This window comes from Lathamus discolor, chromosome 1 (genome assembly GCF_037157495.1).
Source record: "Lathamus discolor isolate bLatDis1 chromosome 1, bLatDis1.hap1, whole genome shotgun sequence".
Lineage (NCBI taxonomy): Eukaryota > Metazoa > Chordata > Aves > Psittaciformes > Psittacidae > Lathamus > Lathamus discolor.
In genome coordinates, this window is record NC_088884.1 from 131496697 (window position 1) to 131523329 (window position 26633).

At 39.8% G+C, this 26633-nt stretch overlaps 1 protein-coding gene across 3 annotated transcripts in view; it reads left to right on the top strand.

Annotated features, from left to right (window-relative positions):
- Positions 1–26633, top strand: part of SNX25 (sorting nexin 25) — a 78774-nt gene that overhangs the window by 19606 nt on the left and 32535 nt on the right. For all 3 annotated transcript variants that reach the window (XM_065695591.1, XM_065695597.1, XM_065695604.1), the window contains exons 3-6: positions 1663–1879; positions 14544–14716; positions 15508–15694; positions 19697–19767. In XM_065695591.1, coding sequence (XP_065551663.1) covers positions 1663–1879; positions 14544–14716; positions 15508–15694; positions 19697–19767 — 648 coding nt within the window. The remainder of the gene's footprint in view (positions 1–1662; positions 1880–14543; positions 14717–15507; positions 15695–19696; positions 19768–26633) is intronic.

Here is a 26633-nt window from a genome sequence, read left to right on the forward strand (position 1 = left end):
GAACATGGGGACAGATGTGGAAAACTGTTTAAAATGTGTATTGTGGGAGGAGACTTGAGATAAGTAATGAACTTCAGTTTTTAAAACGCTGATCCCAGTTGCTCTTTGGTGTACTGAGGGATTATTCCTCAGCTTGCTTATCAGAAGACCATTACCCTTTAGAACTGCTTTTATAACTTTGTAGTATTTGTGAGTGAGAGTTTTCAATGAAATGCAATTTCTTCTGTCTTAGAAAAGTAATGAAATCAGATACGTTTCAACATGGGAAGTTCCCAGCCTGCAGTATGGTTCTGCACGTATTTTTTCCTCTTGGATTAGGAAAAAGAATCAAAACTTTTATTTATTTATGGAAATGTTTCTCTGAATAATTAATTAAAAAGCCTTGAAATGACTTAGCCAAAGGATCTTAACTATATATTTCAGCCCATTCAGTGGAGTGACTCAGTTTCTTTATAAACCCGAGGGAGTTGATTTATGAAGTATTTGCTAGAAACTTTTGTCAATTTTAGCCATTTCTTTTGAAATGTTTTTAACAGGATGCTGTTGGATAAGGTCTGCTAATATTTCAGACAGGCAGAAGTATTTAACTTAAGTTGTTCTGCTGTTAGGATGTTATTAGTTCACTGTCACAGTGTCAAGGAGCTTTTTATAGTTTATTAAACTGCCAAGCAAACAACTTTTATTGAAGTGGAAAGTAAAAAGTAGTGGAGTCACGTGATTACTTTGCGCCTTAGGCTTACACTGACAAATAAGATGCACTTTATTAAAAGTCTGAAATCAGGGTGTTTGGTAAAGAAGCTGTTCAGATTATCAGGCACATGACTGAAAAACTTGCTCCTTGTTTTTTCCCCGTTCTTGTTCAGTTACCCTTTGGCAAATGCAAACTTGTTCCTTGTTTTTTCCCTGTCTTGTTGTTAACTGCTAAACATGGCTCATACGTGCTCACTGAACACATCCTACTTCCTCCTAGACATCCAGGGACTGGTGTCCGAGTAAAACTGGTGTCACACAAAAGCTGTCAAAAAGAAAAGTCAGAGTGGTAGAAGATGGTGTTGCCATGGGACTTGAAATTACAGTAACCTTGGTTGTTGCTTCTAGATATAGTTTGGAATACCTTGTCATTTTTGAAGTTCATGCTGTCTTGCTAATCTACTTGTTCTCTGTTATCTCTAGCTGTTCTGATCCTATAATGTACTTTCTTCAGTGTTGTTCTGTACTGTGTATGTCTTGAAATCTAAAAATCTTTCCACTTCCCCTTCTAACTATGACTTTGGAGTGAGAACTGTTGAATTCATATGTAAAGAAGGCTGGTTTCAGTCTGCAACATCCTATACACATATTATATGTTAGTTCATATAACCAAATCCACTTCAGAGAGACAGGTATTAGTTCGAGGTTTGTCTGTAGCAAGTAACCTGACTGAGCAAATCCACTTACAGGCTTTGCTTTGCAAAGTGACCTTCAGTAACCTGTTAGGTGCAGGTTTCTGTAACTTTGCCAACATTACTTTCTTTGGCAAGAATTTAAAACTCAAAGAAGATGATACAAAACCTATTACCCATCTAAGCTTTGAGGGGAAATGTGGAGGAGTATGTTTTTCCTGTCTTGGTGTGCCTTCCCATTTTACAGTTTTTGCTCTTTCTTGTTTTGTTTTCCTTTCAGTGTTTGACTACAGCTATAGAGATTACATCTTGTCCTGGTATGGGCAGCTCAGCAGAGATGAAGGGCAGCTGTACCAGCTGCTATCTGAAGACTTCTGGGAGATTGCCAAGCAGCTGCGACAGAGGCTGAGTCACATTGATGTAGTTAAAGTTGTCTGCAGTGATGTAGTGAAAGCTTTACTCTCACACTTCTGTGACCTTAAAGGAGCCAATGCCAGGTAAAAACAAAACTGCATTGCATTGGCATTTTCTGCTTGTCACTATGCTTTCAAGTGTATTACGTCAAAGTAATGAAAAGTGTAATGCTTTTGTAGGCAACTGATAAAAGAAAACAGTTCAAGCTTATTACCAGTTCTAGAGATCAAGCAGGCTTCAGGGCATTTGTAAGACCTCTGGAAAGAAACGCTTTTCTTCCTTTTTCTCAGAGTTCCGATTCACCTCTGTTTCCATTTCATCCTTGAATCCTTTGCTCACAGTAGGAGGTGGGCTGTGAGCAGTTCCTGCAAGTAGTGTGAACCTGCAAGGGAAAGGAGAAGCGCTGTCAGAGCAGGCAACAGGCAAGAAGGTAGTTATTTGCACCTTTCCCAAAATAGCACCAAGGTTAATTCAATTCAGTTTCCTATTTCTTCTAGCCCCAGGAGGCAAAGCCTTATGGTTTCTGTAAGTGGCCTGTCCTGCAGTAACAAGATTTTTCTACTGGAAAAATTTGTTGAATGGATTTTCTTTCTCTGTTCAGCTTATCTTGCTAATTACATGAATTTCCTTTTTGGCAAGGCTCTCTTTGTCCGCTTAAAAAGGTCAGCTGTCCACTAAATACTAGAGTTGTGCTCAAATTCTAATTGCAAATGGGAGCTCTTAGCCTATGCAATTCCCACATCTGAATGCACAGTTTGTGTAATTGTGCATGGAATTTGGGCTTATGTCTACACTTACCTGCATTTTAGTTTTCCTAATTGAAACATGCTCTGGTCATTCAGATTTAGACTATACATCTTATGTTACGAAGTTGTTCTGCCTGCAGTTAGATACACGTTTTTAACACACTTTCAGAGAAAAAAGATCAACTGTTTTCTGTCAGTGACCAGTCTGTGTATTGACACTCACACTTATTTCTGTTCTGGAGCAGAAGATAGGGTTAATGTATTTCTGGGAGATACTAGCTTTATGTAAGCTAATGTGTAGGAAATAAAGACAAAAAAGAAATCAAAGGGTGGTTACATCCAATCAGAGAAGAAAATAAGGTGTATGCATATTGCAGTATATCTTGCATTGGATTCCAGATGATTACTTTCTTTTAGCTCTCGAATGTGGTAGAAATCTCTCGGTCAGGTAAACCTTCTATGTGTGCTCCTGATTTTTAAACTTTATGCTTGCACTTGCCCTTCATCGTCATAAAGCACCTGCTTTTGGGAAAGGTTTGATCGGAACAGTTAAAGGAGGAGGATGTTTGGTGGGGTGTTATTGTTTGGGGTTTTTTAAGTGAAAATGTTTTCCTGCTCGAAGCTGGGGACATAGGATCTACAATTGCACAATTATTAATATTAAGGCTGATTCTTGGTGAGGTTTCTTAATTACTGAGGATTATGACCACTTCATGTAGGTCATTGTTGGATTGTTACTTCCAGTATATAGAGCTGAAATTAGTTCTCTTGGCTATATTCCAGTTAGCTTTTTCACTTTGGAATGGTAAATATACCTTAGTGCTGGATAAGGTAGGCTGCATTAGTATGGTAATGAAAAAAAATCCTATCAAGAATCAATGGAATCATGGGTTAAAAACCCCACAGCTGCAACTGCACATTTTGTATAGGTTGAAGCTATACCCATTGACTGGTTTACATGCACTGCATGCTGTTCATGCTAACTTGCTCAAAAAGTCCAGGAAGCTTTATGGAAATTGCGTAAAGAGGAGGCTTAAATGCCATGCTTGTACTATGGCAAAGTCAGCAGAAATGTGACATTGTGCTCATATGCTGCAGATTGAATTAGTACTGCTGGGTGATCATAGCATGCATGTAATAAACCTAGAGGCACAGCTGAAGACTCTGATACTGTTTTCTCTTTAAGGAATTTGTGGTTTTAAGAATAATTTGAGTTTTGTACTAAATTACCTGATGCTATGAAGTTTGTTGTGCTATAACCTCCTGACATTTTAAGCTGTAGACTGAGAACTACTAAGTATGTCACTTCTAGCTTGGAATATTGAGTTTCTTGGAAAGTCTTCATGTAAAGTCCATATTTCTGTCCCTGTTTCAGCTGGGGTAATTTTCTTCCTACTAGCTGGTATAGTGCTGTTGCGCTCTTTTGGATTTAGGATGAGAATAACGTTGATAACACTGATATGTTGATATGTTAGTTGTTGCTAAGCAGTGCTTACACAGCGTCCAGGCCTTTTCAGTTTCTCATACCATCCCATCGACGAGGAGGCTGGGGGTGCGCAAGAAGTTGTGAGGGGACACAGCTGGGACAGCTGACCCCAGCTGAACCAAGAGATACTCCATATGGTGTCATGCTCAGTAGATAAACTGGGGGGAAAGTTGGTTTCTTGTGGGCTGCTGCTCGGGAGCTGTCTGGGTATTGGTTGGTGGGTGGTGATCAGCTGCATTGTGCATCACTTGTTTTGTGTGTTCTAATTCTTCTATTATTGTTCCCTCCCACTTCCTTTTCTGTCCTTTTAATCTGTTTATCTCAACCCATGAGTTTTATTTGTCTACCCTATCCCACTGGTGCTGGGGAGTTAGCAAGTGGCTATATGTAAGGGTGTTTACCTGCCTGCTGGGTTAGACATCCAACTGCCATGCTTCAAGCACAGAACATTCTGCTTCCTAAGGTAGGGAGCGTAGAGACTTTCTTGATCTACCTCTGCTTTCTGTCAACATTTCAAAGATGGTAGTAAGTTTAAATTGCCATTCATATGTTTCTCTCTGTATCCCTAATAAAGAATCCAGTTAGTTTTGGATGGTAAATATAGTGCAACAGAGACTGTAATTAGAGCAGGGTATCTTTCCTGTTGTGATGCCTGTTGAAGCACCGCATCTTGTTTCTGCTGCTGAGGTTATACTGTGGTGTGACAGCAAGGGGCATTTTGTCTGTTACCTGGTGGCTTACAATTTTAAATACCCCTCATACCGTCTCTGGAGGGGTTGCCACCTAAGCCACTTTGTCTCAGTTTTCCTGTATGACAACAGATAAATCCACTAAAGTAATGGAAAGAAACTGTCTATGCCCAGGAGGAGAGAGATACGTGTTTCTTCAGTGTGAAGTTCATGTGTTTTGTCACTGTGTGCACATCAGCCACAGAAATCCCTTTGCTGTTCTACTTTCACTGACTAGGTCCAACCTGTGATATCTGATGGATAGATCAGGATGTTGGAGGAGGTGAAAACAGGCCACAACCTTTCAGAATGAGGAAGGGTACTGCAGTCTTTCCCTTTGCTCCTGCTTCCCACCTGGCTTTTCTGAATTGTCACAAGGCTCTGCTTAGTAATAAACAGCTCAAGGCAGGTGGCCAGCAAAGGCCAACAGATGAGGAAGACTGCTTCCCTGTGTGAGGGGGAGCATGATAAGATGAAAGGCCACTTCCACTCTAGCCAGTAACAGGCAGGGAATCTGAAGGGAGAAGCTGGGCAGCATTAGGTCTGTTTCCCTGCCAGACACTTTTACAGAGTGAAATTAGGGCTAGAACTGTCTGGGGTGACACAGAGCTGTAGGCAAGACAGCTCCGAGTTTCTTCATCTTGCATGTATCACTGGGGTGTACCTTGAGGTCCAGTTTGGGCTCCAAAGGATCGTGTCACTTTTCAGTTACAAAATCTGTAGCAATTCAGAATATTTTAAATAGGAAACAATTTCATTCCTAGTATTAGCTCAGCATAGAAATGGAAACCTTGTGTCCAATGTTAGCTAGTTTATGAGCTTGAGATAGAGAAGGAAAACCAGTCTTGGATTTATTGGTACAAGCCCATGCTCTTTTCCCCTACATTGTACAGAATCAGGAGTGCATTTGTAACAGGATTAGCCAAGTGCATCCTGCATCTTAGAGAGGGTGGTATTTGGCCATCCTTGTTTCATAGCAGCTTTTATCCCTTTATTCCTTAATATCTCATTTAGGTGTCTTTCTCTGGCTCCTTTAAGCATAATATAAGCAAGCTGAATACTGCAGTGCCATTTTATGTGACCAAGGATGGACTGCAAGTTGAGTAAGCTGATGTATAATGCTGGAAATGTTGGTCTGTAGCTGCCATGTTGTTTGTGGTGGCACTGTACTTTCCAGGGGCTAGAATTACGTGATGCCGGGAATGTAGACTTGCTGTGGTAATATGATAGGTCTGTTGAAAGCAAGGGGCAGCTATGTCTCTTGAATGAAATACACAGTCGGTATCAGAAGGACTTTGCAAAATGAAAACAAATAGTAAGTGTCTTTCTGTGAAGCTGCCCTCATGATAGGAAGTAGTAGTTCACTTGTGCTTACTGTGGGCTAAGAATAACCTCATCAGAACTATTAACATCTGATAAATAACACCTTGTGCTGGTGGTCTCTAAAATGCAGTACAGGCAAAATAAGATTTGCCTACATGAGGTAAGTAGGCAAATGGGATTTGAAGATAGTTAATCGTTGCCTCTTCTTGAACATCCTGACAAGCAGCAGTGCTTTTTGCACAAATCTCAGTGGGAAGAAGTCACAGTGACACTTTATTTATTTGCTTTTTTATTTTTCCTTCCTCCTCCTGCATCTTCTGGTTGTGAGCATTCTGTTTGTCTTTAACCTACAGCTGGGGCACCTTGATCCCCAAAGGGAGAGGAAGAACTGGTTTCTGCCAATGTGGATATATGGTATTGCAGGCTGCTTCTGGCAAACTGACTGCTACATGATCTGATGGGATGATCGGAAGAGGTTTTGTGTGTCTGTGTGTGTCTGTGTGTGTCTGTGTGCCATGTGCCCGGAGTTGCAGCATAAGTCATGACGTAGCTAAATGGATGCCTGGGGGCTTCAGGCTACTCCAGTGCTGATTGAGAACCCATATTTAAGGGCTCAGAGCTCTTGGAAAGCGTGAGGGAGGGAAGTGCTGTGGGAAACTTGCTATTTGAGTGATCAGCATAACATGCAATTTGGGGATTTAAGTTTGTATTGTACATGTTTTGATAATATTTGTTTTGTTTTCTATGAATTACTGTCAGCGTAAGGAGAGAAGGCAACTCAGTTCTTCATTTTCTTGGCCCATATGAATACCTTTGCATATACAGGATATACCTGTTGTATTTTTGTGTTATTACAATATGTAATGTGATGAGCTAGTAATATTGAAAGGTGCTGCCACTACGAACTGATCAAGAGCAGATTAATGCAAAGGGAGTTGAGATTTAACTTGGTTAATCCTATAGATGCATCCGAGTTGCCAGGATAGCTACTGAACACCTCCCCCAGTCCTTGTTTTTCTTGTAAAATTCCGTGTGCCACCCACAAACCAGGAACACTAAGAACTGCTTATCACACTCAGCCTCTGGAAAGGAGTATTGAGAGGATTAGCATGAAATGTAGAGGTTTGATGTAATGGGAACAAGTGTATGAAGGTGCTGAGAGGAAAATAGTAATGAAAAACCAAGGTCTGAGCACGTTTTTAAAGTTAACTCGTGGGTTAACTTTAAAACCCATCGCACCAGGTCTAAAGCTTGCCATTGCTTTCAAGATGCAGTTGTGGGAAGTCTGGGGTTCCTCTTCATGTTTGAGTATGACTTAGACATCACAATAAGCATTAGGACCTCCTGGTGCTGCTATGGCCATACTGCAGCTTGTAAGCCATTCATGCATTCTTTGGGTCTTTGCTTTATCAATATGACATGTCAAATGCTTTTTCCTTAGAGGTAACTGTGACATGTATAAAAAATATCTTCCCACTAAATATTAGGTAAAGTGATTGATAACACTTGGTGATGTATCTTGATAAAAATGGCAACTGTGGAAATTTTGGTGTTGGCTTTGTCCTTATTTTTTGTTGTGCTTTTGGGGTTTGGTGCGGTTTGTTTTCAGGGGTGGGTTTGTTTTATTTTTTTTAGTAGGTACTATTTCAGGTGTGTTTATGATGCTGACTTGTGAAGGTCTAAATTTGTTCCTTTTATTTCTTATAAAATTCAAGTAGATCAAGCAGTTTTCATCCTGCACTGTCAAGAAGCTTAGAGATCTGAGGGTAATTGCAGGTGAAGAGATGCAAGCTGCATGTGGTTCTGGTAGTTCTCAGAATCAGTTTAATGAAAGTGTGTGGTAAGTGTTGAATGTACCGATGAAAGTAATTTAGAGTGAGTTGCATGTGCACTTCAGCTCACAATTGTACTGATTGAGACTGAAATGTAACTGCAAAACCCTCAAAAGACTAATTAAAGAAATAGCAAGGCTGAGGGGAACAGTTTGTGATTTATTTAAAGAGAAAGGACATTACGTAATTTCTTATTAATGTTTTTACAGCCTCGTCGTTGTTGTTTGGAGGGGTGGGTGGGGTTTGGTTTTTTTAATATAATTTGTTTATTTGTTTGTTTCCTATTTTCAGAACAGATTTAGCTTGTTTGTCATCATTAAGTTGCTGGTCATGCATGTCTCATGTTTAAAGCCAGGTTGGACCAAGTCTTGGGCAACATGGTCTAGTGTGAGGTGTCCCTGCCCACTGCAGAGGGATTTGAACTAGATGATCTTAAGGTTCTTTCCAACCCTAACTATTCAATGATTCTGTGATCCTATGTCTCCTAATCAGTGTACTTATTTTGAGGGTTTGCCCTTGACCCAGTGGTACTGCCAGTGCCAAACCTCTAAAGCCCCAAGTTGCATGGGCATTGTAAATGATAACTTTGGGGTTTGCTTTTAATTTTTTTACCCCTTTTAGGATTAATTTTTAAGCTCTTTGATGTCATCATGAGGGTTGGAGACTATATAAAAATAAACATGGTGTGTTGCATCAGGAGCATAAACACAACTGCAAATACCAAGAGTATTTTAACTGCAACAAGTCTTTAACAATCCAGGGAGTTACCAGATAGTCCTAATTAAAACTGTGGATATTAGAGTAGATTCTGAATAAAAAGAGGTATTTCCATGAGGTCCTTCTGTATTGGGAAATCTGGAAGCCTAGTCATAGATGATAGTTCAGCATTACAGAGCTGCTGTGTGTACTGAATTCCTAGGAAATGAGGGATTGTCATTAAAGGTATAGTTGCTGGCTTAGAGTTGTGTAATTATTGCATGGGAAGGAAATGATGATATTTGTGTAACGCTGGTAAGGTTTAACTGCTTGCCTTCGGGAGTACCAAAGTAAATCTGCTGTTCTGTTTTCCTCCATAAAGTGCTGGATGAAGTCAAGAGGTTTGCAGCAGTAAAGGGTAAAATCTGAATACTGGAGGTGTTCAGTGGAATACACGGTCAGTAATTGCATGAAGCAATCTCAGAGCAAGGGATAGTTGCAGTAGGTGTCAGTTTGGTCCTGAAGGAAAGCACTGCTTGGAACAGACCTGGTACAAGGGAATTCACTTTGGCAGGCCCTACCTATGGATCTATATTCACAGACTGCTGCCTGATCTTTGACTCTTCTGAGGGGGCAGTTGAAGAAAATCCCTTTGCTTTCTAATGCTATGAAATAGTATTGGGTAGTGTTAAAAATTCAGAGCAGGCTTAAAGATTTCATAAAATGAAAACTACAGAAAAGAAATTTACACAGGGTTAAGGCTGGCTTTGTAGCTGTCAGGAATGAAGAGGTCTATGACCTGTAAGCATGCTGTATAAAGTATGAGTCCTGTCCAGTAGCAGTTTTAAATCACTAAAGTTACCTGCATCTTGATAGACCAATATATGTCATTATTACTTCAGTCCTTTTTGTTCAAGAAGAAACAAATGAATTAAGTTGCTACTTGCCATTATTTTTTTTATTGCCTGAAGCAGATTAAATGAGCCTGGTTTACAAAGCTTGTATCATGCCTGTTTTGGAACTGTTTGCAAGAGTGCCACATTTATATTAGTTCACTGGACACGGTTGTTCTCGGAATTTATGGATAATTGGATGGGCTTTCAAAGCTCTCCCTAAAAATATCTACACACAATTTTATTTAAGAGTTTTCTGTAATTACTGAGTGACCTTTTGTTTGGAAAATCCAACCACACAATCCTAATAACACATGTTCAGAGCTGGATAGGGAGAGAAATAATGCCTGTGCTACTGTTTGGGTTATTTAATAGTGCTTAATATCTTTATTGACACTGGAAAGATGTAGCAACACTCAGCTTTGTATACATATGTGCACATTGAGGTTAAGTTTCTCTTTTCCTGTTGGTCTCTGCAAAATGAGCAGTACCTTTCTTTACTCTTGATCTCGTTCCCACAGAGCTGAAGATCTAGGTTTTATATCAACCTTTGAGAATATGCCTGATCAGGACATCTTAGTTCCTGCTCTGGGAGATTAAACAGACATGGTTCGATAGCTGAGCAGTGGTGTTAATACTTCTGTGATTTCTCAGTGCTCCTTTTTTTAATGGGTATCAGTGAAGAGGAAGCCCGACTTACAAGGGATGCTGTTTTCTGCGCAGACCTTTCGTTGACACATAATGTATTTTCCCTGCAAGCTGATCTGGGGCTATATTGAGGCAAATAGAAGCGTAGTATTTCAGGTATAAATGCAAAGGAGAATATAAGCCTGGATATCTTGTCTATTTTACTCACGTATTGATTTATTTTGTAGCTGTTAAGCCTCCCTCCAAGCTTGCTCTGCTGCTTTCAGTCTCCCCTTTCTTTTGCCTAAACAGCAGTGAAAACTCCAGGACTTGTTGACCCAGCAGTTTGGCTCTTACACAAGGCTTGTTTAGAGTTGAATTTCCTGAACACTTTGTTTCTCTATTCTTTCAATAAAAATCTGGTGGTGTTCTGTGCCTTTGCTTTTGCTTTGTAGATCACATTTTAGATACAGTTTAGCTAGGAAAACAATTGAAAGAACCCATCTTCTAGCGAGTCATGTCATCTTAGGTAGTGGACATAACTCCAGAAGTTGAAACTCTGCTTAAATGGCCTGTCAACTGGAGAGTATGAAGCTCTGCTCCCGCCTTGCGTTCCTGTAGGCAGGACCACATCAGGCAAATTAGAATCAAATATTTGCCTTTCTACTTGTTTATTCTGTTCTAGTTTCCATTTGTATTCTGTTGACTGTGCATCAGAAAAGTCCTGGCATAGGCCCAAGTCCTCCAAGCTGTGTGTATTGGCTGTTGACGTGGAATAAATATCTACAATAGGGAGACAAAGATTATGAGAAATTTCTTATCTTCCATGGATGATGGTATAGGTGCAATTAATGCTCCAGGGTGTTTGTAGTCCAAACAGATTGCCATTCCTCTGGAGACTTTTAGAGAGATACTGAAGGCAAAGGCAACTAATTTCAGTTTAGTGAAGTTTGGTGTGTATTCTGGCTATTCTGTGCTTTGCACATGTTATGGAAGTATACCTTGATCTAATCACTATGTAGGATGTCTTACAAACAAGGTAAGAGTGTCCAAAAAAGATGGGGTTTTCTGTTTGTGGCCAAAAAGCAATCACCACTTTGCTCTTTGTTCTGTCGTTGGTGTTAATACATAGCAGTCAGTTGTTAGGAGAGGTTAGTTTGTGGCTAGCTAGCAGATGTTCAGTGTAAGTCATCCTGTTTCCAGCATTTTGTGTATGCTTCTGGCTGTGTTTCTGACTGACCTAGGGTAGACCAACCTGTCCAGAAAAGGAAGGCTTTATTTCCCTACTAAGAAGTGACTGTGCGTAAATGACCTAGACTTTCTGTCTGCCTGGGACCTGTGTGGTTTTGGATAAATAATGAATGCCTTTAGGGAGAGCATGTGATGGGGAATGTTTGACGCAGGTGTAGAGAAGGCTGTAGAATAATGTCTGGAGTATGCAAGAGGTTTGGAAATGCACTGAGGAAAATAGCTAGGTCTTCAGCTGCCAGAGAGAAAAGATCTAACAGAACAAGATAAATAGCTTTCCTAGCTCAGTCACCACCTGTGCTGCTTGATTATGAAGACTACACATCATCTTCATAAGTCACTGCTCCTCAGAACATCCAAGCTGTTCCAAGGGACTTGTTTTGAAATTTGCCTCACTTGTAGCAGTTGAAGCATCCTCCATGATGCACATTTGCAAACAGAACATTTGGGACTGAAAGAGAGGCTTCAGTCAAGTAGAAACCAAACGTCATCTTTACATTCCTGTTCCAAAAATTAATTAAAAAACTAATTTGGGTCACCTTGAGACAAATTACTTGTATTGTTAGAACAGAATTAGGGCTATTAGCAGAGTATTGTTACCCTCCTGGACTGAGGGGTAAAAATCATTTGTCACACAATGCTGCCTGTCACTGGCAGCAGTATAGTGGTATCTAACTGAAAGCTTTTGGTTTGACTGTGTACATTCTGGGACACCTTTTCACATACAGAGGCAGTGAGCTTGGAGTGGCTCTGTGAGTAACAGTCTCTAAACCAGCACAGCAGCCTTCAGCTCTAGGAAGAAAGCAGATGGGAGGAGGCATGGGTGTGAGATGTGACAGATCTGAGCCTTTGTATCACCTAAAAGCCTTCTACTGAAGACCAGTCCTGGCTGCCTTTAGAAATTAGGATGGTGCCTCTCAGGTGATGCTGTCTCCCTGTAACTACTGGCATGGTCACCTTGCTGTTATAAATCAGGCATGTGGCCATGAAGGAACTCCTAAGGCACCTTGTTTCTGCTTCTACAGCTGTTTCTGAATAAAGAACAGGTACTGCCGTGACCTGCACTAAATGTTCCCTTTTCTCATCCAGTCAAACATGTTCTGAGAATTCCAGAAAACCACTAGCACGTGTGGGGAGATGAACTGGTCAGTACTGGGCACAATATCAAGGCAGGGGAGGTTTGCTCTCTGTTGCTTTCAGAGCTGTGATCAGAAGAGCTGTTTTGAAGGGAGTCTGCAAAGCAGCACAGACTGCTGTCATGGGATTGCTCATCCACCAGCACATTGCTGTGCATGTTTAGTGGTGCACAGTGCCCACCTGCAGCTTTATGCTGCAGCAGAGGCACAACCACCCCTTCACTGTTATCTCTGAAAGACTGTGCCTTGCCATCTTCACATAACGTACCTAGTATGATTGCTGGGAGCAGGGAGGACATATTCACTTGTTTGGTGGTGGGAGAAGGAGTCTATTAGTAGGATATGTTACTATTTAATATAGCACACTTATACCTGTCCTAACTCTAGGCCTGATTTACTTCCTTTAAGTTAGGAGCCTAATTCTTTCACTAAGTATTAAGTGAAACCAGAAAGAAATTTGGATTTCCTCCATCCGTTAGTATCCAGCTTGCACAATTCTTAGTTTGTGAGTGGGTGATAGTGAATGTGGGTTAAACTGCTACAGTGCCTTCTCCAGCAGGCTCAGTGTGATTCTGGCTGAGAGTATTCTCCTGCTCCCTTCACGATGCTAAGCCAGATTTAGCCACAGGCAAGAATCTGACTCCCATCAAAAGCAGGCAAGATGGACCCTGACTCTGAAGCATTTAGTGTGATGGAGGAAAACTGTGGCTTTTTTCCCTAGTTGATTATATAGTGGTGGTGGTGGTGTTTGGTGTATTTTGGTTTTTTTTTTCTTGATTTATTTTTAATCTCTGGTGATTTATTAGTATGAAACATGACCACATGCTGGCTTGGGCTTGCTGGTCAGAAGACTTGGCTTGAGGCAAGTTCTCTTGTTTCTTCTCTGAATGGCTCTGTGATCTCTGCATGCCTGAGATGCTCAGATCCAAGCCAGTGTTGTCACTTGATTTGGCCAAGAGCTGGTGCACCAAATCTGTGATTTGGCCAAGGGGCTACTTGAATGGGACTTGGAAGAGGGAGGTTCAGACCTATCAGACTGAGCACAGCCTGAAGCCCAGGGCCTCTCATGTCCTCTGGGGTGAGCTACTTCCCACAGGGGTATTGTCCCAAGGGTAGGGTTGCACACGCACACACTAAGCCCCTACAGTTTCATGTTTTCCAGTTTCACGCTTTATTGCTTCCTGATACTATAACAATATGGTTGGTTCTCACTTGCTGAACTCCTGAGCAGACTTGTTTGGCCAGGTTTCCTTGGCCTTTGGGAGTCAATTCACCTCTCCCTGGTTGCCATCATGATTCAACCTCTTTTTCTAAATTGGTGGGTGGGTTTTTATAATCTTTTCCTAAATTGGTTTTCCACTTACAATGTAGATGGCTGATAATACCAGGTCTGTTACTATGTAGGTGTCTTGCACAGACAATTTCATGTAGCCTGCAGGTGGCAAGTTGAAAACTGCTGTTCTAGTAGAAGTCGGGTCAAAGAGGCCAGTTATGTACTGAAGATCTATTTGCCAAAAACAAAGGAAAGGTGGTAACTTCAGTATCTTAACAGGTAGGCCTGTTTCTCAAACTAGATCTGATCTCAGATCCTCTGCTTAAAGGTTCAGGTCTATAACTGTTTGCTCTACAAGAATGTATTTGCTTATTGAGTTTGTCTTATTGACTATTCTGAAAAACTGGACAAGGTTTCACTCAAGTTCAATGATGGAACAATTGCTTTTTATTCAGAGAAACTTTCTTCCTCCCATTTGCTGGGTTCTCTTTGATGCAGTTTTAAAATACTGCATTCCTGTTTTGTCAGGTGAAAACATGGACAGGACAAAGGAATTTAGAAATTAATCTTAACATCGTTATGAAAAATTAGCAAGATTTGAAAAACATACATGGTTTAAAGTGATCTTTTTACTGACATTACTTACCTGATAATAGATTTTTGATATTTTATGTATTAGTGACTAACCATGATACAAGTGGTACGTTTTTCTTCTTTTCTTTATTTCTCACCCCATTTTCCCCTCTCCCCCTCCCCCAGGCAGGAGGATCCACCAAGACCATTTTTGCTGCACCCATGCTTGAGGAACTCTGATGAAGAAGTAAGATTCCTGCAAAAATGTTCTCAAATTCTGGTGTATTGTCTTCTGCCCTCAAAGGATGTCCAGTCTGTCAGCTTGCGCATAGTCCTTGCAGAAATACTTGCAACAAAAGGTAGATCAAAGATCAGAGATGATTAATCGTTTGCACTTCTACAATAGTAGTAATTACAGACCTGATTGTATGTATAAAGTCCTGATGCTCTGCTTTTAAATTCTGAAATGTAATTTCTGTGATAACCAGCAATGACTTTATATTCTCAAAATCAAGCATATACTTACTTGACTTTCCTCGCTTGATGCTGGGCTGTTTAGCACCTTTCAGGATAAAACACAATTTGTCCATTACATTCTTCTAATTCTTTTATAGAGGAACACTTTTGCAGTCTTCTGTGGCAGTATATTTAGTGATTTTATGAATTTATGTTTTATTCAGATACATAGAATCCATAGACTTAAGGATGTGGTTTTTTGATCAAGGGTTTTCTATTTTGCTTTTTAATTTAATCAGCTACAGTTTAATCTGATAACCATTTTTTGTGACTGAAGTTAAATTCAGAAATTACGAAGTCTCAAATATGTGATTCAGTTTGCTTTTAATTTTCATTTTTAGTGGCTGTAATGTCATAGCCTTCAAGGCATACTGCAGAAAGAACAAAAACACTTGGGATTTTCCAGATAGACCTCAGCTTTGTCAGTGTACATCAATTTGTGTAACAGAATAAGCAAACAGTTTTGTCAAGAAGGTACATGCAATCTCAAATGTACTGTGTGGTCCAGAAGAGTGGGTTTGGGGTTTTATCAACTTGCATATTTATTTTTGCCTTTTATCTGCAGTTTTCTTTTGAAGGACAGCTGTTATTCTTCAGCATAAGGATTTTATTTTCAAATATTTTTCTTCTCCAGTACTGAAACCAGTGGTGGAACTGCTGAGTGATCCAGATTATATTAACCGAATGCTACTTAGCCAGCTGGAGTACAGAGAACAGATGAATGAGCATCAGAAGAAAGGCTACACATATGCTCCTTCTTATGAGGAGTTCATCAAGCTCATTAACAGCAGCTCCGATGTTGAGTTCCTGAAACAACTGAGGTATTTAATGTTTCACTGTAGCTCATTCAAAACTAAGCATGCTTCTTTTCCCAGATTGTAACTGAGATTTGAATGAACTGTGATTTTTCTTTTTAAATTCAATTTTAGGTTTCTTTTTCCTTTGGTGAAGCAGAGATGGTAAGGATGATAAGCCACAACATTTGCTAAATCTCTATTATAGTCAGCTTTTTAGTTTGGTGGCAGAAAATGTTAAAAAAAAATCTGTTTAGTATACTGGAGATGACTGTACTATTGAAAGGCGTACCAGACCCTTCTTTACAGCTTGACTGTGTGGAGTTAGATGAAATAATACGTTTAATTTCCACTGGTGTGAGGTTACCTCCTCATTATCTTTATGAAGTGTAGCTGGCCGTGGTGATCTGGTGATTGTGAACTGTAGTGACCCTATGGACACTAGGCATTCAGAGCAGCTTCCTGTGATTCTGTGACTTTAGAAGAGGTGTTTGAATTCCAGCGCATTTTACCACTGGATCAGATGTTTTCCTGGAGTGTTGCAGAGAGGTGTTTCCCAATTACATCCAAAAAGCCCCAAACCACTCAGCTCCTACATATTGGGACTGAGTTTGATGTTCCCGTTTTTTAATAGCACTGCATGCTTTCATATTAATGCCCCCCTCCCCTCATTTCTTTCTCCTTCTATCTTTCATCATAACATGAGATATTGCATACATTCCAAACCTGCTTGCCTAAGTACAAGATGTTTATACTTATCTTCATAGCTGAGCTGTTTTTGCTCTGGTTTCTGAGGAGAAGATAATGAACAAGTGACTGGGAAGCAGGGAGCAGAGGTCCCTGCTGTTGTAGGATCTTTGTGGATGTCCTTGAGTTGGTTTTGTTGAGCACACCAAAGCTTTGGGGTACAGTTGAAGCTATTTCCAGCCTTTATCCTAATTTGCTACCACCAACCAGAACTGGTGCGTTTTTTTTCTCTTCCCTGACTCCCTTCAGTTGCTGGTGCAGGTCAGATGTCTCCCATCCTAAATGGCTGCAACAACATCTGAAAGACACAAGCACATTGATCCCTTTTGGTGCACTCTGTGTCATCTGTTGTGACCCAGACCTTTTATTAGACTTGGCTTGATCAAGCCGAGCTTTGCTGAGATGGAGCATGTGGGCTGCATAAATAACATCTTGCTTTCTCTTGTTATTCTCTTTGATTCTGAAACCACTTGCATTTCTGAGGTAGGAAAATATATTTAGGTGATGGTGAAATGATTCTGTTGCTTGGCTACTTATTGTTCATCTGCTGTAAAATTTGCTCTTTACTCTGGGCCAGTGTGCTTTTCATGAGAGCAGAAATTAGTCTCTATTAGACTCTGTCGAAAACCTAATTGACATCACATTTATTAGCATAATCACACTAATGGATCTGCTTGTTCAAAAGAAACCCAACTCTTCTGTTGTTGTTGTTCAGGCACATTAATGCTCAATGTGCTCTCTTTTTAGTTGATAGGTCACTTTAAATTGTGTTCTATAATACCAGATAGCAGATTTGCTTTATGAAATAATGTGGTTTTGGCTGCACTTGGGTTTTTCCTTTCTAGCCTGTGGAGTTCCAACTACCATCATCTTGAAATGGGTTTCTCTATGCCCAACAAAATGTTAATCAGGCTAAGCTGATAGTATTTGAATGGAAAATGTCTGAGAAAAAGGGTTTGTTTTTTGTGGGTTTTTTTTTTAATGAGAAATAGCATTTGATTTTGGAGGCAGCATCCTTTCTTCCTCTGTGTAGAGCTGGTCTCTGGGAAGGTGGTTAACGAGTGTTCCCCTGTGGGGGGACTCCCCTTTCTGTTTGTTTTCTGGCACTGTGGGAGCACCCAGAGAGAAATGGTCCAACCTGCAGCCATCTCAAAGTTGTGTACTATATTTTTCAAAGCTTTCATGATTTACCCACGAAAGTTTACAGATTTATGTCAAGAAAACCAAACAGTGGTCCCTACATGGTGGCAGGGGGGGAGGGGTGGGGTGGGGGGGGAAGTGGGTAATTTTTGGATGAACAAACTATCTGGTGTTTCAGATTGTAATTCACAAGAGTGAACCACAAGAACAATGTGTAAAGAAGGAACCAAAAAGGAAGAAACAAATAAGCCGTTGTGCAGTTGTCATTCAGAAATGCGGTTAGTCTCTGCTGGAGTGATCGGAGTGGGAAGAATGTTTCCAGTTCTCCTCCTGCAACAAATAAATTGTCAGCATGTTGTCCTTAAACAGGTTTCCCACTTGGATGCTATTCTGGGCAATAATACTATTTATCAAAAAGTCCATTTCTTGATTTTATTTTGAAATAATTTTTCGGTGCCTCTTTTAAGCCAGTGAATGTATGGCATTCATGAACTGAGAGCCTCCTCCTATTACTCCTAATGTTGCCATGTAACATCTTGGTAAAGAACAGATACAAGTAGTAACAATTTTCTGTACAGGCTGAGCTTTGAAGGAAGTTTATCCCAAGGCACTACAGTTGCTGGGGAACTTGTTATTTTTTAAACATCCCTTCCATGCTGTATCTTTGCAGATTAATTGCTGTGTATTTACTAAAATAAACATCAAATAGTGTGCTCAGAGGAAGAGGCCATGAGGCAGTGACAATCCTTTCCCCTGACCACAGTCAAGAAAGTGTGGACTCCTGGGTGCTCCTTGATGTGTGCATGAGCCCTTGCAGGAGAAAAGTCCCTAAAGGCATACATCCAGACTGATTTCATTGAGTTTTATTAGGGTTTACTGTGATTAGAACCAGGTATCTTTTTTTTTCTTAGGGTAAGTAGGAAAAAGTCCCCAGCTGGATCAGTGCAAACTTGTGGATGAAGGGTGTTTTTTGCTCTTGGCCAGGAAATCAGAAAAAAGTTGAAGGTTCTGTGTGTTGGATCTCCTTGTGAGCAGGTGCACCAGCTCTGTGCCTTGCAAGTAGCCTTCCCTGAAAGGCTAGTAATGGTACTAGGATTTTCTAAATCATCTTTCTCTTCTTGCTTAGAAGCATTAACTTCAGAAGAAACATTGTATTGATTTTTCTGCATTGCTTTTATGGTTTTTAGTTTTAGTATTTAAGTGATGCAGGAGCTACTTAATTAATTTTGGAGGTACTTTTGAATTCAGGGTACATCAGTATCTATAGTGGTCCTCTAACTTTTGGTCATTCTACCTGTTAATAAAACTTACCCCTGTTGTTTTTGTGGAAATATCCCTTTCATTTTTATAAGGGACATTTGGGGAGCTGATGTTTGTTTTCATGAAAAGTTGGGGTTGGTTTCGGTGTTGTTTTTTGTTTGTTTGGTTGGTTTTGGTTTTGTATTTCCCCTTTCTCCTTTCATACCTCTGTTTTCTGAAAACTTGAATTTGTTTGGAGGGAGAAAAACCCTCAAACCAGAGAAGGGATCATTCTGTGGTTAGCTTCGAACATCCTTCAAAGTCACTCTTTATATTTACCTTTGTTGTTCCTTGTCATGAAGGGAGACAGAGGTTTATTCCTGTTTTATTAAGTTTCTGTAAAGTGTGTTGTCCTTATTTCTTTCAAGAAGAAAAAGTTAAACAGTGAAATTTCACCTTGATTCCCCTCAGATTTAAGTTACTGTGGATAAATTGGAAGTCTGTCACAAATGTGGAAGAATTCGTGTTTTCTTCCTTGTCATATTTAATGTTAAGAGCATGACTTCATATTCTGTTCACTGCATACTATTAACTGGCTGTGCAGTGCCAGCAGTTCAGAGAATGGGGGAGTATTATTGTAAGCTGGATGTTTTCCTTTTGTGTCAAGTTAACCTTTTTTTCCTACTCTACTCCATATGCACACTGCTGCTTAGGTTGCAGATATATTGAGAAATGACCCTGTTTCCAGGTGAGGAGGAGGTGGAAGGCTTTTGGTTTTTATCTGTTGTTAAGTGTTCTGTATGAAGAACACATCGTAAAAGAAAAAAAATAATGTTCTTTATTTCTTTTTGTTCTTTTCTCTCCTCCCTCTTCACCCTTATCCCCTGCTGTTTTTAAAACTAGGTATCAAATTGTAGTGGAAATAGTTCAAGCAACCACAATCAGCAATATTCCCCAAGTGAAGAGGCAGAAAGGTAAGATACTGTTTTGTTAAGTCACATCTGTTGTTTTTATTTTGAAAAGCTGCTTGAACTCCCAACATACATATGCAATCAGTGTGTGTGGGATTCTTCAACAGATTTTAGGAATGCTATGCATTTAGTATTTCAGTTATGTTTCATTTGTCTGGTTCTTCCAGAAACTCCCATGGTGTGATTATCCCCCCATCACATCTTCCTCTAAGCTGATGGATCATGAGAAACTTCATCTCTATGATGCATTTATTTTCAGAACTTGCTGCAACTAGGGTTTTTGGCATTACAGTTTTGTATGCTGAGCATCTTCCTTCCTCTTTCTTCTTCATACAGTCCACTCTTCAAAGTCTGTCTGTTACTGCTTTCAAAACACAGGAGAAGGAATGATACAGCATAATTGTCAGTCAGATTTATTTTGACTCTTTGTTGTATTATGTTTTTGTGTTGCAATAGAGTGCTTTTAATCCTTCTGCAGTTTTTTTGCAATGCCTGCCTTTTAAATTGCATGTACATCTTACATTTCTATTAATATTTATTACATATACTGATTTTTATGGTTCTCAAAATGTACCAAAACTGTGGTATATCTTCAGGAGATTATACTGATGGCAAAATTGCAGACCAAATTTTTGCTTGGACATATATACTTAAGGTATATCAAAACATAATTAAAAGGCAACAGGCACTATAGATTAATTTATTTGTAAGAAAACACATGTTAAGATTTTTATATTTTCATATATTCTCTACTTGTCAGGTTAAAAAAAAATCCTTTTGTAGCTCTTTGTATCACAAAGGAAAGCTCTTAAAATGTAATGAAATTCAAATGTAATGAAAAATGCAGAAACAGAAAATTAAACATGCCATGGGGGGTTAAGTAAAATAATCTTTCCGAGACATTATGAAGCGTTTGAGGTCCCTGCTCAAGTTTCTGAAAGTATAAGGTTGTCAACACTGATATACCTTTAGTTTACATTCTAAAATGTAGATGTGCATATCTGTAGGTTAAATTGCTTCTGTCAAGCCAAGGCAAGGAAAAGTAGACATTGGTTTTTGCTCAAATGTACATTACAGGAAGAGATATTAATATTTCTCAGATGAAAGTTAATTTAATGGAAAGTCTGTTTCATAAAGTTAATAAAATGAGAACAGGGAAGTTAACTCTGAGTACATTATGAAAAATTAATCTTTCTAAGCCTGTATTTCCATTTATGCTCCCATTGGTCTTTGTTGTGACAGGAATTGATTTAGGGAATATTCTTACACAGTTTGGGTTTCTACAATTAATTTCTGTCTTGCTCTCCTCTGTCTCACTTGAGCTTATTTAGTTAATTGTTCACTGGTCCAAACCCTGAACAGAAGATATTTTTCTGAAGCTACAAGTGCCTGGCACTGCAGAACAGACATAAAGATTATTGCTATGTATTCTGTCGAAGTAAATCTGGTTCCACTTGTTCTGTGATGAAGTTGGTTCTGCATTTTTATGGGCTCTTGACTTTTACCTGTATTAAAAAAAATCCATCAGAAATTCCACTAGCGTGAACTGAAACTTTGTGTTATGGTATTGACTTTTATTATTAGTGTAGTCCTGTGGCAACCATGTATGTCATTTAAGAGTTGATTCCCACTGCTGGCTATGTAAGCCAGTGGTGCTATTGCATCAAACCCTCTTATTTCTTAAATAGCCAATGGTTATTTGCATTGTGCCTGAAGAAAAAGGTGACATTTTTTTGCTTGACACATGTGGAACAGTATGTCCAGCAGAGGCACACAATACAATCTCACTATAGTTCATACAATTGAAGGCAGATCTCTAATCTGTTTCAGTTATTCTGCTAAGGTTTTCATCTACCAAAAATTTTCAGGCTCAGTCTATGTACAGTAAACTTTAAGGGGGCTAGCAAAACTGTAAAGGGTTAAAATCTAGTTCTGAAGGCTTTTCCGTGTCTTTTTTTTTTTCCTGAACTAGGTGGAGACATTTTTCCTAATGTGGTAACAAGTCTAACATTTTCCTGAATTTTAGGAAGAAAAGCTGAAGGAAAACTGTGCTACCTTCCTTAAAATGAAAGAAAGCCAACAAAGACCCCAGCCCAGCTCATTGCTGATACAAAGATTGTTGAACTGTTGTAGAACAGATCACCACATTACATCGCCTTTTGTTGTTTCCCTTTCTGTCTACCCCTGCAGCAGCTGGGTTTCATGGGGAATAGTTAAATGTAAGCTTTATGCCAAGTGGAAGTATGTTTGTGCAATCTCATTCTATTTTTCTCTCTTTAATTTGTTGCCCCAGTACCTGCTGCATACCCGTAATAATGCATGAGCATTGGTGTTCACTGTATACGACAGTCTCCCCTTTCCTGCTGGTAAATGAGCTCTTGCTCCAGCATGGCAAGAGATAGTCTTACTGGTAGCTGTTTCCCCTTTCCTGTGGCAAAATTGGGTCCTAATTGTTTCTTTAGTGCCTGGGTGTTTAGCTAGAGCAGTGGAACTTTGGGTGGCAGTGGTCTATTGAGCCTGATACTTGCTCTCAGGATATGAGTAGAGCAACTGTAAAATAGTATGTACATGGATATAGTCTGAGCCTTCATCAGTTTCAGGCATGGGAGCTTCCTCAGACAGCATCTGCAATAGAAAAAGGTACGGCAACAAATGTGAGGAGCACTTCAGTGCAGCAGGAGTGGCCAGTACTCTGGAGCAGTGGGTACTTAGCTACTCTCTAAGCAGAGTAAGTGTTGTGCCAGGTACGTGACTAGCACTAAATATGTCTGAGCAGGATTGTGTACCTTTGCTGTTGGTTGAGGAGATATAATTAAGTCTCTAAAACGGACCAAAAAATTTTGTTTCTAGAAAGATTGGGTGTCTATTATTAAAGGATGAGTAGCCTGAGGACCAGGTTTCAGGCTGATGGCTTCTCATATAGGCTACAGTTGCCTGACTTCATTTCTTTTACTATTTTGTCTGGTGATAATGAAGAATACATTTAACATTGGTCCCCAAAGGGATTGGAGAGGAAGGCTTGTAGCTCAGCAAGGACAAAGTTCTTTACATTTAATTTAACTAGTGTTGGTGCCACCTATTGGCAAAACATTTAGCCATTAAGGCCCTTTAATAAAAGCAAAAAGTACCTTAAAGTGCTTCTAAACATCATTGTATTAACTCCTCAGTAGTAAAAAATGGCATATTATAGGGTCTTTTTTCTTTTCAGATTTCTGTCATTTGAATCTTCTGGCATGTGAGCGTAGGAGAGCAAACGAAAACGTACAAAAGCATCTGATTCATGTTAAGCAGTAAGTTTTTGCATTTGACTCCCCGAGAAAGTCAAATGTCTTAAAAGGCTGAGACACAAAATAATTTGAGAGGTTCACAGAATGATGCCTGTTGGGGGTAGATGATGCAGCTTCCATAACCAAGAAAATTGCTTTTGGCCATTGCTAAAGCTGAATAAGAAACCTAATGTAGCATTACTTTCTGAAGAGGTGCTGATGGGTTTATTTTGGAGTGGTGCAGCCCACTCTAAATAGAAGCTGTTATCTTGCATGCTGGCACTCCACTACTTCCCTCATTTGCACTCGTACAAAAGCACTGAATCTGATGTGTAGGTGTATCTGCGTTGCTTCTCCAAACTGTGTCCTTGTATGTGTCCTCTTCCAAAATGGTCAGTCAGGGTCACTCCAGCAGTGAGTGTAGACATGGTTGTAGTGGTGGGCTGTTTTGGTTGGCTTTTCCTTTTTTTTTTGGTTGGTTGGTTGGTTTTTCCTTGTTTTTGTTTTTTCTTCCTATGATAGTTTTAGACAGTCTTCCTCATAGTCACGTGTGCTCTGGTTGGAAGAATCACGTCTTTCTACATCTTTAACTGTAAAAGTCTCCCATCATCTTGCCCTTTGATAAGTGGTCATTCCTTGGAAGTACTCAGCCAAATTTGAGCTAACTCTCAGGTATTTTAAGGTGGTGGCGGTTGCTTTTTTTCTTAATTAAAAATGCAGGACTAAAAATGCCTATCTGAAAATGTTTACTGCATTTTGGTTTAATTCAAGCAGTTTGTCAGGACACACAGATCAGGCATTGTAGCATGAGTGAGAAAGGATCTGAGTTTCTAGAAGCAAGTGTAGATCTTAATTTTTCTAAAGAAAAAGCTTAACATCATGAAATAGCAGCAAAGGAAGCTGATACAATAACTTGATATTTGCTATAATGTGAATAAGAAACACTTTAAATACACTAGTTCTAATTTTAACAGATGTATTTTTGCTTCTTCTCTTGCTGATGTCATATTACAGGATCCTACAAGTATTTGGCAAGGATTTGCAGTTTTGCTAGCTGCTTTTTAAAACAAAAGCCCACGAAGACATGTACCTTGTCTTAGGGCAACAGACAGCAAATATGTCAACAGATTTTCCCCTGTCCCAGACACTGTGAAGGGATTTGTTTGATTTGCCTTCTCGTTTTCTGTGCCCTCTGACGTGACTTCACAGCGTGACCGGAAACCATCCTTGTATGATGGGGTGTTACTGTTTTTCAGACACCATGTTGTAATTGACCCCAGAGCACCCCTGTTGAGAAAACTGCTCCTTTTCAAGCAGGGATTGCGAGACAGATAGAATAAACAGCCATTTCTGTACAGAGAGATCTGCTGTGTTGCAGTAGATTTCTCCTGCTGAGTGTTCCCACTGTACATGTAGATACCCACTTTTATAAGCAGAGCTGACAGCTGGTACAGAAACAGAACTGTCTGTGGGCAGGCTTCTTAGGTGCTGTGCTTCCAAAAGAGGCTTGAATGTTTGGCTTTAAAAAGGGACTTTTCTTTTAGAAACTGGGTGTCCAAGCTACCTTGGGTGTGTAGGTTGTGATATGTGGGTTTTGTCAAGATGATAACTTAGAGTGAAGTGAGATGGGTACTTCTGCATTCCAGCATGTTACAGATGCCATTTAACTTAATTATGACAAAACTGTAGTGTGATTCCTTCCCCGGCCCCCATCCTCCACACAGGGATAAACATGCATACACAATTATTTTTGCATAGCTTTTTGGCAAAGCTTAAAGAGCTGACATTATGTTGTGCTCAACCAGTAAGTGTGGAGGGAATGCTTGTGGATGAAGGTGAAACAGTGGCTCTGATCATGGTAGACTTGTTTGTTTTGACTTGTGATTTTTCAAATCAGTTTGGTAGAGGAAACTCTTTTTTCTGCTCCTGAGATCCTTTGTATGTGCTAGTGATGGTAATGCATCTTGTCCACGGTGGTTTGGAGAGATGCCCATTGGTGAAAGAGGGAGGGGAGAGGCTGACTGGTCAGATAGAAGTGACCAAGGATAAATGCAGGGACCTACAGACAGAGACTACATGTGGTGGATGTTATTTTATTGTATAGTATGTACTTACTCCCATGCTCAAATTTACCTTACCGCTATTTTGCTTTTGTTTTGCTCAGCTGTGGCTGTGAAATGGGAAGCTGCATTGCACTATCTATTGCTAATGATCTGTGCCTAAATTCTCCATGATCTTCCTTTAAATGCCTTCCACCAGATCTGTTGCCTGAAGTGTTTGGGCATTAGCAGTTTTTCCACTCTTTCTCTTGTCTGACTGGAGCTGGTTTTCCTTTGCTTATACCATGGGCAGAAGAACCGTGTGTGCTGTTCCTCTCAAAGTCTGTCCTGCTCTTGCAGAATTGAACAGATAACTTTTCCAGGCCTACATAGGTTTTGACAATGTGTAATTCAGAGTTTCTTCAAGTTCAGAGAAGTTTGTAATGGTTGGTAAATTATATATATATGGAAGGTTACAGTTACTGTTTGCATGAAAATGTTAAATTGGTATTTGTTACTTAAGTACTTCAGTACAGCAGTAAGTAGGCACTGCATGTTCTTAGCTTGGATAAAAGAGTGTAAAAAACGTCTTGCAAAAATGCATACAGTGTTGTACATGCGTGTAGCTGCTTCAGAGATCAGTCAAATGAGTCAGCGTGGTTGTACATGCAGCCAGGTGGCAGGTGTCTTTAGTTCTTGAAGCTGTAGAGGAACAAGAAGTCGTACTTTCAGTTTTAATCATGTTTTTGTCATACATACCTTCAAATGAGTTGTATATGTTCAAGTAAGAAATCTTTTGCTTTATGCTGCTACTATAAACAGAAGGGACAGTTCATGCAGCACTACAATCCACTTTAGCTTGTGCTTTAAGCAGGCTTTACATATGTCTTAATTTACATTATTTTTGTTGTGGGTTACAAAGTTTGTGTGGCATTTGTTGGCATGATTATTGTTTGCAAGACCCAACATTCTGACTGAAGAACAGTGTGAATATGTACTGCAGTTCACTGTATTTCATGCATAAAAGCTGACCAAATAGCAAAACTACCAAAAAAAAAAAAAGGGGGGGGGGGGAGGAATTAGTTCTGAGGAGTCCATTTTCAGCAATGTTTTTGGTGGATTCCAAGATCTTCTCCTGGCCTATCTCAAATCAAGCTAGTTATGGAGTGATTCAGAAGAAAATCTGGAAGCTTTGTCAGAAGTCACTGTGGGCGTGCAAAAACGGAGTGAAAGAGATAGCTTAGCTTTGAGTGCTTGGTAAGTTTGAGCTCATTTGAACCATTTGCATTTTGATGTTTTACAGTGCAAATTGAGTTATCCACAGCTGTGGATTCATAAGCAGAGTCTGAAATTCTGCTTTTGGTACTAATCGCATTTGGTGCGCTTGGGAGGGGTGCACAGTACCCCACTGAAGTTCCACCATGGCACTGCATGTCTTGTCAAAATTTCCCCTGATCAGGAGAATTATTTTGGAGGAAGTTACTAAATGACCTTTTGCTCCTTTGAGGATGGAGGCCCTGCTTAGCTGTTGTGGGGAAGAAAAGCCAAAGCAGCATCTTTCTTG